Genomic DNA, 15,307 nt, shown 5'->3' with positions numbered 1-15,307 from the left:
AGAAGTCGGAGATCTGCGGGATGGGCAGGATGGGCCCGGGGCACACGTTGATGGCAAAGTGCTCCTGCATGGAGATCTTGACGGGGGAGGGAGGTGGGCCGAAATGGTGGGGGTGGGGGTGGGGGTGAGGGTGGTGGTGGTGGTGGTGGTGGGGATGGGGGTGGTGGGGGTGGAGATGGGGGCTGGCCGAGGGGGAAGGAGAGGTGGATGAGTTGTTGTTGTTAGGGGTGGGGACGGCGCAGGGAGAGGAGGTGGAGGAGGTAGTGGTGGGGGAGGTGGAGGAGATGGAGGATGAAGAGGGGATGGTCAGGTGGGAGGAGGCGGGGGCCGGTTGGGGTTTGGAGACACTCATGGGCACCACTGGTTGAGTCTGTGTGTGTGTGGGTGTGTGTGTGTGTGTGTGTGTGTGTGTGTGTGTGTGTGTGTGTGTGTGTGTGTGTGTGTGTGTGTGTGTGTGTGTGTGTGTGTGTGTGTGTGTGCGTATGTGTGCATGTGTGTGTGTGTGTGTGTGTGTGTGTGTGTGTGTGCGTGTGTGTGTGTGTGTGTATGTGTGCATGTGTGTGTGTGTGTGTGTGTGTGTGTGTGTGTGTGTGTGTGTGTGTGTGTGTGTGTGTGTGTGTGTGTGTGTAGGAGGGGTTGGGTTATAGTTGAGGTTATTTGGAATTAATGAACATGGGAGTCAAGTTGGAAGTAGGAGACAGACAGATATAAAGAGAGAGAGGGAGAGAAAAGGTGAGAGAGAGAAGAGAGGAAGAGAAAGAGAGAGAGGAGAGACAGAGAGACAGGCAGATGGAGACAGAGAGAGACAGAATAGACAAAGATAGTGAGAAAGAGAGAGAGCAATAGACAGATAGAGAGCGAGAGAGTTTATGAGTGGATGAGTAATTGAACAAGTTAAGCAAGAGTAGAAGTATGTGAGGGAGGTGGGTGAGGATGGATTGCGACCAGAGGAGGAGGAAGAGGGAGAAGGACAGCATATTGAATGATACAGCGAGCTGAACTCTGTGCACATCTTCCCTCAAAACATCCAATAAAAAATGACTCAGACAAACCATTCATTCCTGCTCAAAACACACTTCATAGCAACAGCAAAAAAAAAAGGCCCATCCGTAGACTTCCACTCCTTCTCCGTTCTCAACAGTAGATTCATGTTGGTCCAGAAACCCACACGTTTAGCAACGCACCCCAGAGCCATCTGCTTCTGACAGGTAAGTGTTTGTCTGTCTTTCTGCCGGGCAGAGGATTCAGGCTGGTGCCGTGTGTATGCAGGTGTCCCAGGGCAAGAAGCTGAGCCTCTACCCGCTCCTTAATGATACAAACATGTCTGGTGATTCACTGTACGTCGCCGCGAGCAGTCGACCCAGCGGTGCAACGCACGCTGACAGCGGTGTGTCTACGCGTTGGCCTGTTGGATGGAGACGTCCTTCATGGAGGGAAGTCGATAAGCCTTGTGAACGAAGTGTCAAATCAACGGCGGTGTCGATCTGTAGGGCGCCGTCAGGCCCGCCGCTCCCTATACACAGAGTACGCAGAGTGCGTAGGGCACCAGGTACCTGAGGGGGCACCAAAAATTAAGGTTTGTAAAAAAAATGAAAAAATAAATACATTATTGAATTAAAAAAATATGTAAATTTATTATGAAGGGGTCCACCGTTGTTTGTTCTTAATTGTATAACCTAGCACTCAATTTCGGCAAATTAGATGTTTTTACCTAATATATAAAAAGGGGCTCCCCCCCCCCCCCCCCCCCCCCCCCCCCCACGCTCGCGTAGGGCATCGAAACGGCCAGCAGCGGGCCTGGGCGCCGTTCTAGAGCGAGGAAACACTAGCGTTTCAGCCCGCCGCCGAGAGAGAGCAGGGAGACGGAGGGAGATGGGAACACCGTCATATTCTACGCCCACGCTCCAACTTCTGCGCTTGGAGGTTGGAGCGTTTGCAAAACGCGCGCCGTGGGAGTTGACCTTGTTTCACACGCCGGGGCACGCTGGGACACGCGATTCATCAGCCGCAGTACAGCAACATAACGATAATAGAGAGGAGGATGATGGTTTCATATCTCTAATGTGAGTCAGGGGGCGGAAATTTGGAATGGAGTACCCTACGATGAGACTCCACTGCTGCTGAGCAAAGCTGCATCCACGACGTGCGGCTCTTAAGTAGCAACTCGTGCACGTTCACCTCGCACACTAATCCCTTGTTTATCTTTCTTCTCCCTCTCAGCATCCTCCTCTTGCCCTCCTTCCCTCTCCTTCATTTATACCTTCCCTCACTCCTCTCTACTTTCCGTCTCCTGTCTCTCCTCCACGCTAAGTCTCTCTCTCTCTCTCTCTCTCTCTCTCTCTCTCTCTCTCTCTCTCTCTCCCTCCCTCTCTCAAAGTCCCCTGTGTAACAGTCCCTGTTGGCACAATTTCCATAATATTATGTGTAGTGCTATCTCAGACTAGGACATGAAGCGGAACTTATTCCAAAACATATTTAAAAAACCTGAACCACCCAATCATGTGTGGATTATATGAAATCCATCACAACAACGCTATTTAAAATAATCCTTGTTGCACTAGTCTCCATGTGTTGGATGTAGCCACGAAGAGCACTACAGATGGTGGCTTAACATTAGGCTCATTTATGATCAGCTGTAGTAGAAGTAGTACTAGTAGTGGTAGTAGTAGCAGAATAAATCTCGTCGGGAGCCAGGGATAAATGTATTCATACCAATGCAAACAATTTATACTGTTGATTTGAGCGAGACATTTAATTCACCTTCCGCTATAAAATCAACGATTACGGCATCGTTCCACGGGCCACACCATCAGGCAAAGTTATCAGAGACTAAGCTATTTGTCTGTGTTAATCTATTAACACGGGCACATAATCAGTATCAAATAAAATCCACACAATCATGGTAACGTCAATGGCATCGTTAAGATATAGCTTTGTTGTGAAACTCCCATCGATTCCATTCATTCCGCTCCCTGCCTTCATTCATTCCTTCCTTCCTTCGCGATCACAACACAACCCCTCTATCTGCTAATGCAGGGGCCATCCGTCGGTCCAAACCACCGCCAACCCGAAGTTCCCTCTCGTGACTGCACAACCGGGCCGACAGCCACCACAACGCCACGCAGCCCCTCTGCCTCTCTACAGACCCTGTCCCCGGTACACCTGACTCAGGCGTGAGCAGACAGAAATATAACTGTTTAAACCCATCTCCTGGCAGGGACTCAGCAAGACAGGGGCTGGCCGTGACAGCGCTCCTCTGCCGACGTTCCCAGACTCCCCGATCCCGTGTTGTCATCTCAAACACGGTGCTGCAATTGTTTTTGTTCTGGGAAGCGGCTTACACGCGCACACACACATTCACACAGGCACTGGTGCACACACAGCCAAACAAACAAGCCCTTGCACACACAAACAGGCGATAGCACGTAAACACAGGCGCACACACAGATACACACACTGCTGCTGTTGTTTTTATTCTGGGAAGCGGCTCACACACACACACACACACATACGCACACACACACACACACACACACACACAAATGTGCACACACACACACAGGCAGATAAACATGCACACACACACACACACACACACACACACACACACACACACACACACACACACACACACACACACACACACACACACACACACACACACACACACACACACACACACACACACACACACACGCACACACGCACAGCAGTTGGTTTTAAGTATCACTTGTTAGTGATCACTGTAAGGGATGGATAGACCCTGATTCCCATTCATTCACTCTCTATTACACACAGACAGAGAGAGAGACATAGAGAGTCATAGGGATAGACAGAGAGAGAGAGCGATAGATAGAGAGAGCTGGAGATAGACAGAGAGAAAGAGAGACAGATGCAGAGAAAGTGAGAGAGAGAGAGAGAGGGAGATAGACATAGAGAGAGAGGGATAAGAGAAATAGAGGAGAGACACAGATAGATAAAGAGAGACAGAGAGATAAAGATAGACTGAGTGAGAGTGAGAGACGGAGTGTGTGTGTGTGAGAGAGAGAGAGAGAGAGAGAGAGAGAGAGAGAGAGAGAGAGAGAGAGAGAGAGAGAGAGAGAGAGAGAGAGAGAGAGAGAGAGAGAGAGAGAGAGTGCAATAAGAAGAGACTGAGAGATAGAGAGAGACGGAGAGAGAAGATAGACTGAGTGTGAGCGAGAGACAGTGAGGGTGTGTGAGAGAGACAGAAGGAGAAAGACAGAGATTTGTGAGAAGACACACGTGCATGCATGCGTACATACCGACACATGCATTCACACACAATCCTGAAACAAGGAGAACACGGCCAGACGTGGAAAAATACACATACACACACACACACACACAGAAACAAACACACATACATACACACTCTCACACACATGGGTGTAATGCATACACACACGTATGCCAGTGACACACACACACATACATACCCAGACTTCATCTGTGCAAGCATTCCATTTTGTCTGTTCCCGTCCTCCGTCTCTCTCACACTGAGAACGGCGTAGACCTGCTTTGACTCTCTATATCCTGCTCCGCTCTCTCCCTCTCTCTCTCTCCTCCTCTTGCTCTCTCCCCCCTCTACTCGTCGCTTGCTTTTTTCCCTCTCCACTCCGCTACTCTCCTTTCCTCTCCTCCATTTCTCACCCCCTCCCTCCCCCCCTCCCATCTCCAGTATAGTAGTGACGTGCGTGCTGAAATACTGGTTCATATGCTTGCAGTGTCTGTGTGGGTGTGTGTGTGTGTGTGTGTGTGTGCGTGCGTGCGTGCGTGCGTGCGTGTGTGTGTGTGTGTGTGTGTGTGTGTGTGTGTGTGTGTGTGTGTGTGTGTGGGTGTGTGTGTGTGTAGTGTCTGCCTGTGTGTCTGTTTGTGTGTAGTGTATGTATGTTGGTCTGTCTGTCTGTGTGTATCTGTGTGTTTCTGTGGGTCAACGTGTGTGTGCATGCGTGTGTGTAGAAAGATGGACGCAAAAAGATGGAGTGTGAGCATGAGTCCGTCTCTCCTGTTTGAATGCGGTTGAATTAAAACAACAAGTGAAAACATTTTAAAGAGAGCTGCAACTGAGCTGCAACCAAAATAAGCATAAGGAATCAGAGCTGTGACGGAGCCAGGACCAAGCGACGGAACGCTGTGGACAATCAGGGTGAAGGGGACATGATGTAAGAGAGAGGCAGAACACAATACACACATACACACAATGAGGATCCCCTCACTCTGGGGGGGGGGGGGGGGGGGGGGGGGGGCTGGGTGGGGTGGAGCTCATTGATGCCAGCAACACACAATGGAGCTGCAGCTGTTGTACCGCTGTTGTACAGCTACTGTACCGTGTGTGTGTGTGTGTTTGTGTTTGTTTGTGTGTGTGTGTTTGATTGTTTGTGTGTGTGATTTTGTGTGTCTGTGTGCTGCGTCAAAAATGATATATTGCATCACATGTGCGCATGTGAATCTGGGGGGGGGGGGGGCTGGAGGGGAGTGAGATAAAAAGGTGGGAGATGTGGAGTGAGAGGACGAGAGACAGGGTGAGAAAGGGAGAGGGGGGGTTGAGAGAGAGAAAGATAACGAGAGAGAGAGAGAGAGAGAGAGAGAGCGAGACAGAGAGAGAGAGAGAGAGAGAGAGAGAGAGAGAGAGAGAGAGAGAGAGAGAGAGAGAGAGAGAGAGAGAGAGAGAGAGAGAGAGGGAGAGACCCTGAAAGATTTAAAACAGGAAGTAGACTTCAAAGACTCAAGCAAGAGCGAGAGAGAGCGAGGGAAGAATCCCATCATTTAAACATTAAATCACATGACCAGGACGGGCAGAGAAAACTACAAATACTAACCCCCTCTTCCCCTACCTAATCGCCCCAATTCAAGGAAGTTTGAGTGGACGCATGCAGAGGAAATGTCAGCTGCCAGCCAATAAGAAGGCAGTAGGGTGTAGAATAACAGCTTAATGAACTATCTCCGGCTGGCGTCACATCACACCAGCCTGTTCCTTTGATGTTGCTGAGGGTCGGGCAGAGCCAAGTAAGGCCCAATCAATTAAATTAATGGTCAATGTGGGAGGAGAGAGGGCTTAAGTGTGTGGTTGTGTGTGTGTGTGTGTGTGTGTGTGTGTGTGTGTGTGTGTGCATGTGTGTGTGTGTGTGTGCGTGCGTGCGTGCGTGCGTGCGTGTGTGTGTGTGTGTACGTGCATGTGTGTGTGCATGTGTGCGTGTGTATGTATGTGTGTGCGTGCGTGTCTACTTCTTAATGACTAGATGCCCTGTCTTCCACTTAATTGCCACCCCCACCACCACCCCCACCACCATCCACTACCCCCACCTCACATTGTGGTTTCCCTAACCCTAAAAAATAAAAAGAGCTTCCAAATGACTGCATTGCTGCAGGGACGCTCCACTGGACATTAATACTTCATTTACAGAGGCACTGCTTCTCCGATGGCTTCATTATGAGAGGGAGATGAATGGATGTTTGTGACGTGTGGCGGACGGCAGCAGAGAGAGGAGCCGTCGAAGAAACTACACCCGGCCAGCAGCAGACTGTTGAATCATTCACTCCCAGGACTATCTCACTCCAAGGGGAACGTCACTCCCAGGACTATCTCACTCCAAGGGGAACGTCACTCCCAGGACTATCTCACTCCAAGGGGAACGTCACTCCCAGGACTATCTCACTCCAAGGGGACGTCACTCCCAGGTCTATCTCACTCCAAGGGGAACGTCACTCCCAGGACTATCTCACTCCAAGGGGAACGTCACTCCCAGGACTATCTCACTCCAAGGGGAACGTCACTCCCAGGTCTATCTAACTCCAAGGGGAACGTCACTCCCAGGTCTATCTAACTCCAAGGGTAACGTCACTTCCAGGACTATCTCACTCCCAGGACTATCTCACTCCCACGACTATCTCACTCCAAGGGGGACGTCACTCTCAGTAGTATCTCACTCCAAGGGGACCATCACTCACAGGACTATCTAACTCCAAGGGGATTGTCACTCCTAGCACTATCTCACTCCAAAGGGGAACGTCACTCCCAGGACTATTTCACTCCAAGGGGAACGTCATTCACACACACACACACACACACACACACACACACACACACACACACACACACACACACACACACCCACACACACACACACACACACACGTGTACAGTGATGCTGACACTCACACGTGCACGAGGTGTCACAGACACAGAAGGTTACAGACACACATACAAACATGCACACACACAGCAGCTGTTTGACAGCTGGAGAACACTCACAGCTGACCTCCCGCCAAACACCCCCTCCCCCCCCAACCACAACCCTCCCATGTCTGGGTCACGGCTGAATGTTACAGGAGATACGCAGTCAGAACTTACATATGAATGTGTGCAATAAGTCAACCCTGGCCAAAAACCTGAATGATCTCAAACGTCATAGAACCTCTTGATCTTCTCAAAGATTCCGGGAGCTTAGGTTCTGCTAGAAGAGCAGACCTTCAACAAGAAAGAACAAAGAACACAAAGGAAATGATCACACTAAAATCCCCAATGAGCAGGTATCTGTCGCCAGTTGCCAGTTATTATCGACAGATAATCGCACCTGTTTATAGATCTATCATTACTGTCATTACCGGTTGCTTAGAGAAGCTCTGTTCGAGATGGGCTTAGGCCCTTAGGGACCTCTCAAGAGACCTAAGTACAAAGAGAGCCGGCAATGGGAGGAGTGCGTTGACAATCTAGTGATCGCAGTGAAAATGCTGCACTTATGCAGTTTTCGTCCCCATTCACATAGACACCACGGCACTTGGGCAAGGTTGGAAATCAGTAATCAGTGTCTCATTCTGCACCCAATGTACCTATCATACTCCGGAGCACATTAAAGCCTTCTGTTCGTTCCAGTCAAGTCAAAGTATGAAAGGCAGTGATATGTAAATAAGTAATCGCTTGTGCGTTACCTTATGCAATGCCCATGATCTCTAATATTCACTGCGGTTCAATCTACTGACTGTCCAGTAATGTGGTCCGGTCCCATTTGTGCTCCCATCATTGTTTCTATCACGGCTCAAACTGCGAGTCCTGTGTAGAAAGTGCATTGGTTGTGCGAACATTGGTTTATTGAATCTACCTAGTACAAGCATGGGAGCAATAAAAAGCACATAAAGAATGTGTCACATACCAGCCAAAGAGGGGTGGCGTCATGTCGCCCAACAGAGAATACCATAAAATACACTACGATTTAGTAAATGTCTGGTAACATTACATACCATAATGGGTACCAATGAGCGACGTTCCAACAGGCAGCGATGGCTGTGTCAGTGATGACAGCAGTGACAGCGGGACGCGGACGCTTGATGCTGAACATCACTGAGCAAAGTGTGCGACTCCTTTCAAATAAAACAGCTTTGTAAAAGAACTGAAGCCTGTAAAAGTCCCCTATGGAAATACTCAGAATAGGAAAAGTCCTTGAGTTAAGGTTCTTGATGTTATCAGTCAGAGCCAAGGCGTTATGTCTGAAGTGGGCACTACATCAAGCTCATTCTGTACAATGATACAAGGAGAGGCCGACAACAAATTAAGAACAGAAGCAGTAGCGAAGGCTGTCAAGCGATACAAATGAGACAAGTAACGGTGCAACAAAATTTGGCGATTTGGAAGAGGTACTCAACAATAGGTGTGAAGGGGAGGGAAAGTGGAGTGAAAGTGGGTAAGTAGTGAGCATCAGTGCGCGGTCCTGGTGAATTTGTACCATCAGGACCAGAGCGATTGCGCCTGAAGGATGAGGAGGGGGGGGGGGGGGGGGGGGGACAGCCGAGCCTGGGCAATCGATCTCTCCTCTGGCAAAACATCAGGCATCACACTGATCTTTAATGCTGCGACAACCCAACCATGATGAGAGCAAGAGCGTGAGGGAGAGAGCGGGAGGGAGAGACAGAGACAGAAGCAGAGACAGAGACAGAGACAGAGAGAGACAGAGACAGAGAGACAGAGACAGAGACAGAGAGACAGAGAGAGAGGGATGGCTGCCAGTGGGTTGGCAGAGATAGAAACACTCACAGCGTGACTTGACAGGGTGGTAGGAGTTTAGATCGAGAGCATCGCGAAATAACGATTCACGAATGTGAAGTTAAAAGGGAGGCAGGAAACGAGAGGGAGGAACCACAACAGCGCAATGAGAGCTGTTTGTGGTAAACATCCGAATGAAATAGGACAGCATGAGAGAGAGAGAGAGAGAGAGAGAGAGAGAGAGAGAGAGAGAGAGAGAGAGAGAGAGAGAGAGAGAGAGAGAGAGAGAGAGAGAGAGAGATTGAGAGAGAGAGAGAGAGAGAGAGAGAGAGAGAGAGAGAGAGAGAGAGAGAGAGAGAGAGAGAGAGAGAGAGAGAGAGAGAGAGAGAGAGAGAGAGAGAATGACTAGAGGAACAGAGTCAGAGAGAGGGAGAGAGTGAATAAAGATGAGGTATGAGTGTGCTCCTGCTGAGATAATCTCCTCTTTTAGGACCACACAAAGCACAGGAGATTGGTTTGGAGAACACCAGTCACTACTCTTACCACCGCCACCACAACCTCCGACACCATCAGCACCTAAAGCGTTTACACCAGCCTCTTTCACCGTCATCACCCCCCCCCCCCCCCCCCCCAACACCACCATCCCTAAAGCATCCCCACCATGCCTGCAACATCTCCATCACCACCACCCAAGACAGCACCTCCATCCCAATACCTTGGGAGTGCTGCTGGATTAACATACAAGCAACACACACAGCACATTTGTCATGCACACAGATGTTGCATACCAATCAGAACTGGCACGCAAATCCCTCAGAACCAGAGACCTGGGCGAGGGAGGCTCTAGTCTTGGCTTGTCCTACGTTTGACCTTGAGGAATACTGTTCCTCTCGGCTGCTTTCCCATCACACGCTCCTACCCCTCTCGGTTGTACGCAACCGTTTTCCCTGCCAAGTGATGTGTTGCCAATATAGGACTTCCCCTTCTCCCAGCGAGGTCCGACTGTGAATGTTAATCATTGGAAAAGCTTTATCGCTCTGGCTTCCAGCTGAGCAATTAAGAGAAGTGTAGGCGCTAAACCCTGCATTGTTTAATACATGGCTGCTACTCCCCCTGGAGGGATGCGCTCCGGCCTTCTTAGTGAATATCCAGTTTAACTTTAACACTGACACGCGCTCCTGTTTGAACTAATGCATTTTGCAAACTGGCACAGAAGAAGGCCTCGGAATACTGCTCCCTCACTCGCCAGCCTGATGCGGCGCGATGGAGACAGGGCCAAACTGAGTTTTCCCTGATCAAATCCACCATTTGCGAGGCTGTTATTGTGTGAGTTTGCACCCCATTTTTTTTAAAGTCACAACAAATAGTCAGTGCGAAAACTGTCACTCTCCTACTTGAGCTGGTATCAGATGAATGTCAGGAAAAAAAGGGAGTTTTGGACAATTGCTTTTCTCGCTGCGCATCCTTCTTTTTTTTTTTTTTCACTGCCAGCTCCAGCTGCTGACGCTGACCAAGTGTAGCAGGGGGCTGTCGTGCCAGTGACCTGTTCCCTGGAGTGGTGCGGGGGGTTAGAGGAAGACGGGGGGAGGGACATGGGCGGGTGGTGTTGTGGGTGAGGGTGATGGTGTTAACGAGGGCGATGGCTGGTGGGAGGTGTAAGGGGCTTTGTTTTCTTTCATGCAGAGCATGATCATCGGATGATACAAGAGGCAATTTACCAAGCATCTTCCATGAGACAATGGATGGACATGATGTAAATGACGGCCATGGCTGAAGGCAGCCATGACGGGAGAGACCACGTTCATCTGCAATACACTCTGCAAATGACCTTAACACCTTTCTATTCAGAGAGGAAGGGAAACATCTCTACACCTACACCTTATGTTCAACCTACCTAAATTCTCCCACGTGACCCCCCTTTCCTTGACCTCCATTGCCTCCCTGTGGTAGCTCGCATCAGATTCAAGATGATGGTACTGGCCTACAAGGCGGCCAATGGAACTGCACCTACCTGGCCTACCTCGGTCAGTCAGACCCCACACGCCAGCTCGAGCGCTCCGCTCAACTACCTCAGCTGGGCGCCAGGTACTGCCATCATTAAGATCAAGCAAAGGTCGATCATCTAAGTCACAATTCTGTTTCTCCCTAGTGGTGGAACGAGCTTCCTGCCGGCGTCCGGACCGCAGAGTTGCTCACCAGCTTCCGCAAAAGACTCAAGACTCACTTATTCAGAGTTCACCTAGACTCTGCATAGCCTCCCTCCAACTCCTTTTACGCACTTATTGTATGTGGTACGTCTTGGCACTTAATGTACACATTTATTGGATGTTGTACGTCCTTGCACTTAAAAGTAGTAATAGCATCCTAGCTATCTTTGTGGTATACGGGGAATAGGTTAACCGACAATAGATCGAGGTGATGGTAGTGGTGGTAGTTAGCATTGTGTTAGTGATGATGGGGGTGGTAGTGAGGATAGTGGTAGTGATGATGTGGGTGATAGTGAGGATAGTGGTAGTGATGATGCTGTTGATAATAGTGTTTATGATGCTGATGTCAGAGAGGATAGTGGTAGTGATGATGCTGTTGATAATAGTGTTTATGATGCTGATGTAAGAGAAGATAGTGGTAGTGATGATGGGGGTGATAGTGAGGATAGTGGTAGTGATGATGCTGTTGATAATAGTGTTTATGATGCTGATGTCAGAGAGGATAGTGGTAGTGATGATGGGGGTGGTAGTGAGGATAGTGGTTGTGATGATGCTGTTGTTAAAAGAGTTCATCATGGTGATGTTAGAGAGGATAGTGGTAGTGATGATGGGGGTGGTAGTGAGGGTAGTGATGATAGGGATGGTAGTGAGGATAGTGATGCTAGTAGTATTGTACTAGTGTGATGCTATGGTACTGTGGACAGGCCAGGCTGAGTGTGTAGGTGAGGAGGAAGTGTCCTGTCAAGGTGTGTTACTATTTGCTCCGTGCTCCTGTCCCCGGACATCAGTTCTCTCCGCGGCGCTGTCGCTCTGCATCATTTATCAATCCCTCTGAAGATCTCCACACCACCCAGCAACCACACCCCCTCCCCCCTCCCACACACATGCACACAAACTCCCTCCGCTACTGCTGCCTCTCCATCACCGGTACGACACACACACACACACACACACACACACACACACACACACACACACACACACACACACACACACACTCACACAGCCTCTGCCAACCCATAACACACTCATGCTCTTCCACTCTCCGTCACTCTTTTCCTCCCATGCTATCGCTGTCACATGATCTCACTCTGTCATGCATACACTCCATCTCTCTCCCACTCGTTCTCACAAGGGTGAGGGTGTATGCAAGTCTGTAGATGCATGTACATGCATGCATCTCTCTCTCTCTCTCTCTCTCTCTCTCTCTCTCTCTCTCTCTCTCTCTCTCTCTGTCGTGCTGTCACGGTAAAAATCTGTCACTTCTTCCAGTGACATTTCAGGAGAGGCAAGGCCAGCACTGCCAAACAAAAAGGGAAGGGATCATTACAGTCGGTGAGGGGAGGAAAGGCCAAACAAAGGGGAAGACAGACTGTGAGTGACATGGGAGGACATTCCCGGTGGTGAAACGTTCTGCTCTTTTCATGTCGATCGCCCCTGGAATGGATTTCTGCTCCCCAAACCGGTTTCTCCGTTCATGTTTGTTGTTTTTCCTTTTTTGTTGCCCTGCGTGTTCCCGGTGATATCGCGATGCGCTGGCAGCGTAGCACCCTGGTGGGAGCATACCCCCTATCAAAATGTGTTTTCATATCAGGTCAACACTATTGGGCTGGCAGGGGGGGGGATATATATACACTGGGGGAAGCCAACCCCCTGTGCAGTAGATTAGATTTCAAAGTGAGCGGAGAGGAGAGGTAAAATGGGCAGAGGGGAGGGGAGGGGAGGAGAGGAGAGGAGAGGAGAGGAGAGGCGAGGAGAGGAGAGGAGAGGAGAGGCGAGGCGAGGCGAGGAGAGGAGAGGAGAGGAGAGGAGAGGAGAGGAGAGGAGAGGAGAGAGATTCCTCTGGGGGGAATCCTGGGCTACCTGTCCCCCTTCCTTTCTCCACATCCTCATCCACTCTCACCCAACTGCCCCCTCATCCTCATCCCTCACCTCCTCCCCTCACTCTTCCTCACCCCTCATTCTCCTCCTCCAACTCCCTCCCTCTCCCTCTACATCAGGCCTTCTCATTGGTTAATTTGAGACGGATCCTGCCGGAACAAGATCCGGCACCTCTTAATTTTGGCCTCCCTGTTCCGGTACTTATTTGGGCAGATCTGGTACGTCTCATGAAAAAAATTAAAACAAAAACATGTTTAAAATAAAGTAATAAAATGCGTAGATAAATTTACAGGACAAATCACAAGAATTTCATGTTTATTATTATGATTTAACGTCATTTGAAAGTGTCGAAGATCTGTTGACGCACTCAAAAGCTTCGGGCCAACAAACTACGCCCGACACTTGAAATTTGCCGCATCTGAGGAGCAAGCAGAGAGGTAAAAACGCTACCCTGCGTGACCACATGCGTGTGCGCCACGTACAAGTTAATAGAAATGAAGCTAAATTAATTATCACAGAGCAGGACTGTGAACGTTTACAATATCTCATGTCAATTTACAATCGGCAAAATGTGTCAGCGTGGGCCGACTAACTCTTTTTAATTAGGATATTGATCCTGCGCGCCTCTTCTTGGAATTTGTTCAAAATATAAAACCACTTAATTAAACCTACACACACAAAAACAGATATTTTCGTTTTTAAATAAATATATTTAAACGAAAATGTTTCCCATAGTGTGCCTCTCTGGTATTGAGCGGGTCTGCAGGATCACACTCTGCACAACCCAGTCGGTAAAAAAGTGACGGTCACGCACGACGATCAACGCTTTCCAAGCATCGGTGGTGATGGCAACTTTCTCCGATAAGGACAGGATCTCACGGAGGGAGGCTGCTGCTTCGCTGTACATTTTCTCCAGCTGTCATAGTTTGGCGACATGGCACTCACTGTGTCATCCGCCTGGAGAAATGCGATCAGATCGCGGAAGACAAAGGCAAAGGCTGCCGTATTTAAAATAGTATGCATATGCATCAGTTATATTCTCAATTTAATTTACAGAGCAAGTATTTAGGTTAACTATATAAGAGACTAGGATTAGTGTGTGTCTGACAGCGGGGGGTGGTGGGCATCACGATGGTGGCCCCTCCGTCGTGATGTCAGTCAGCCATAACGACGATGACATCGCCCATCGGCAAAACCCTAGTAGTTACTGTATTTTTCTTTTGTCCCATTACCTCTAACCCCCGTACTAAGTCGCCGGATCCACTCCCCCTCTGCGTTCCGGGACATCCCACTTTACAAATTAAGCACTGGTCCTTCCTCCTCCCCCCATCCGCCCAATGTCTTATCCAGTCACCAGATTATAAAGTTATTTTCTCTGGTCCATTGGGTTCACTGGGTCAGGGTTAGACTCACCCTGGGGCCAGAGTTACACTCTCCCTGGGGTCAGAGTTACACTCTCCCTGGGGCCAGGGTTACACTCTCCCTGGGGCCAGGGTTACACTCTCCCTGGGGTCAGGGTTACACTCTCCCTGGGGCCAGGGTTACACTCTCCCTGGGGCCAGGGTTACACTCTCCCTGGGGCCAGGATTAGATACCATTCTCAGGGTTAGAGCCAGGGGTAAAAGCGTCACTCCGCCGTTATCCGCTCCATCAAGGCTCCATCCAACTGGCAAAATTAGCTTACAAGTGACTTAATCAGCTACCACACTAGCCTAGCAGAAAACACAACACAACTCTCTCTCTCTCTCTCTCTCTCTCTCTCTCTCTCTCTCTCTCTCTCTCTCTCTCTCTCTCTCTCTCTCTCTCTCTCTCTCTCTCTCTCTCGCTCAGCACTAAGGTGGTGTGCTTTGTGGTTGCTTTGTGATCTCCTGTGTTTCTGCCTCTCCGGATCATTGTGTTATGTTAGCATGAAGTTAGAGCTGCTGGTACGCTAGCTGCTGCTACATTAGCATGAGTCTAGCTGGGGTCGCGTTGGGCTAGGGCTAGAAGGGTGTTGATGAATGGCTGCTTCAGGGGTGTTTTACGAGACAGCTCTGTGATAAATCGCAGGAAATGTGCCTTTCCTACAGATACCATTTCTCCTCTACTCCGCTCTTTCTTGCTCTCTGACAAATTGCACATGCATGTGTAAACACATACAACACACACACTTTCCTCCATGCGCACACTCAAGCACACATACATGCTCCGAAACAACACCAGCACACACCACCGAACTCAT

The 15,307-nt window shown here is 49.5% G+C and overlaps 1 protein-coding gene across 1 annotated transcript in view; it reads right to left on the bottom strand.

The window, feature by feature from the left end:
• The window catches only part of doc2g (double C2-like domains, gamma), a 43,629-nt gene extending 39,014 nt beyond the window's left edge, over positions 1 to 4,615 (bottom strand). Inside the window, exons 1-3 of the mRNA XM_030351141.1 lie at positions 4,458 to 4,615; positions 220 to 370; positions 1 to 102 (exon numbers count right to left, since the gene is read on the bottom strand). The exon at positions 1 to 102 is cut by the window's left edge and continues 174 nt beyond it. Of these exons, the coding sequence (XP_030207001.1) occupies positions 1 to 102; positions 220 to 352 (235 nt within the window). The 5' untranslated portion in view covers positions 353 to 370; positions 4,458 to 4,615. The remainder of the gene's footprint in view (positions 103 to 219; positions 371 to 4,457) is intronic.
• Positions 4,616 to 15,307: the final 10,692 nt, after the last annotated feature.

Source organism: Gadus morhua, chromosome 3 (genome assembly GCF_902167405.1).
Source record: "Gadus morhua chromosome 3, gadMor3.0, whole genome shotgun sequence".
Taxonomy (NCBI): domain Eukaryota; kingdom Metazoa; phylum Chordata; class Actinopteri; order Gadiformes; family Gadidae; genus Gadus; species Gadus morhua.
The sequence above is the reverse complement of the archived record's forward strand: the minus strand, read 5'-3'. Positions and strand labels throughout refer to the sequence as shown.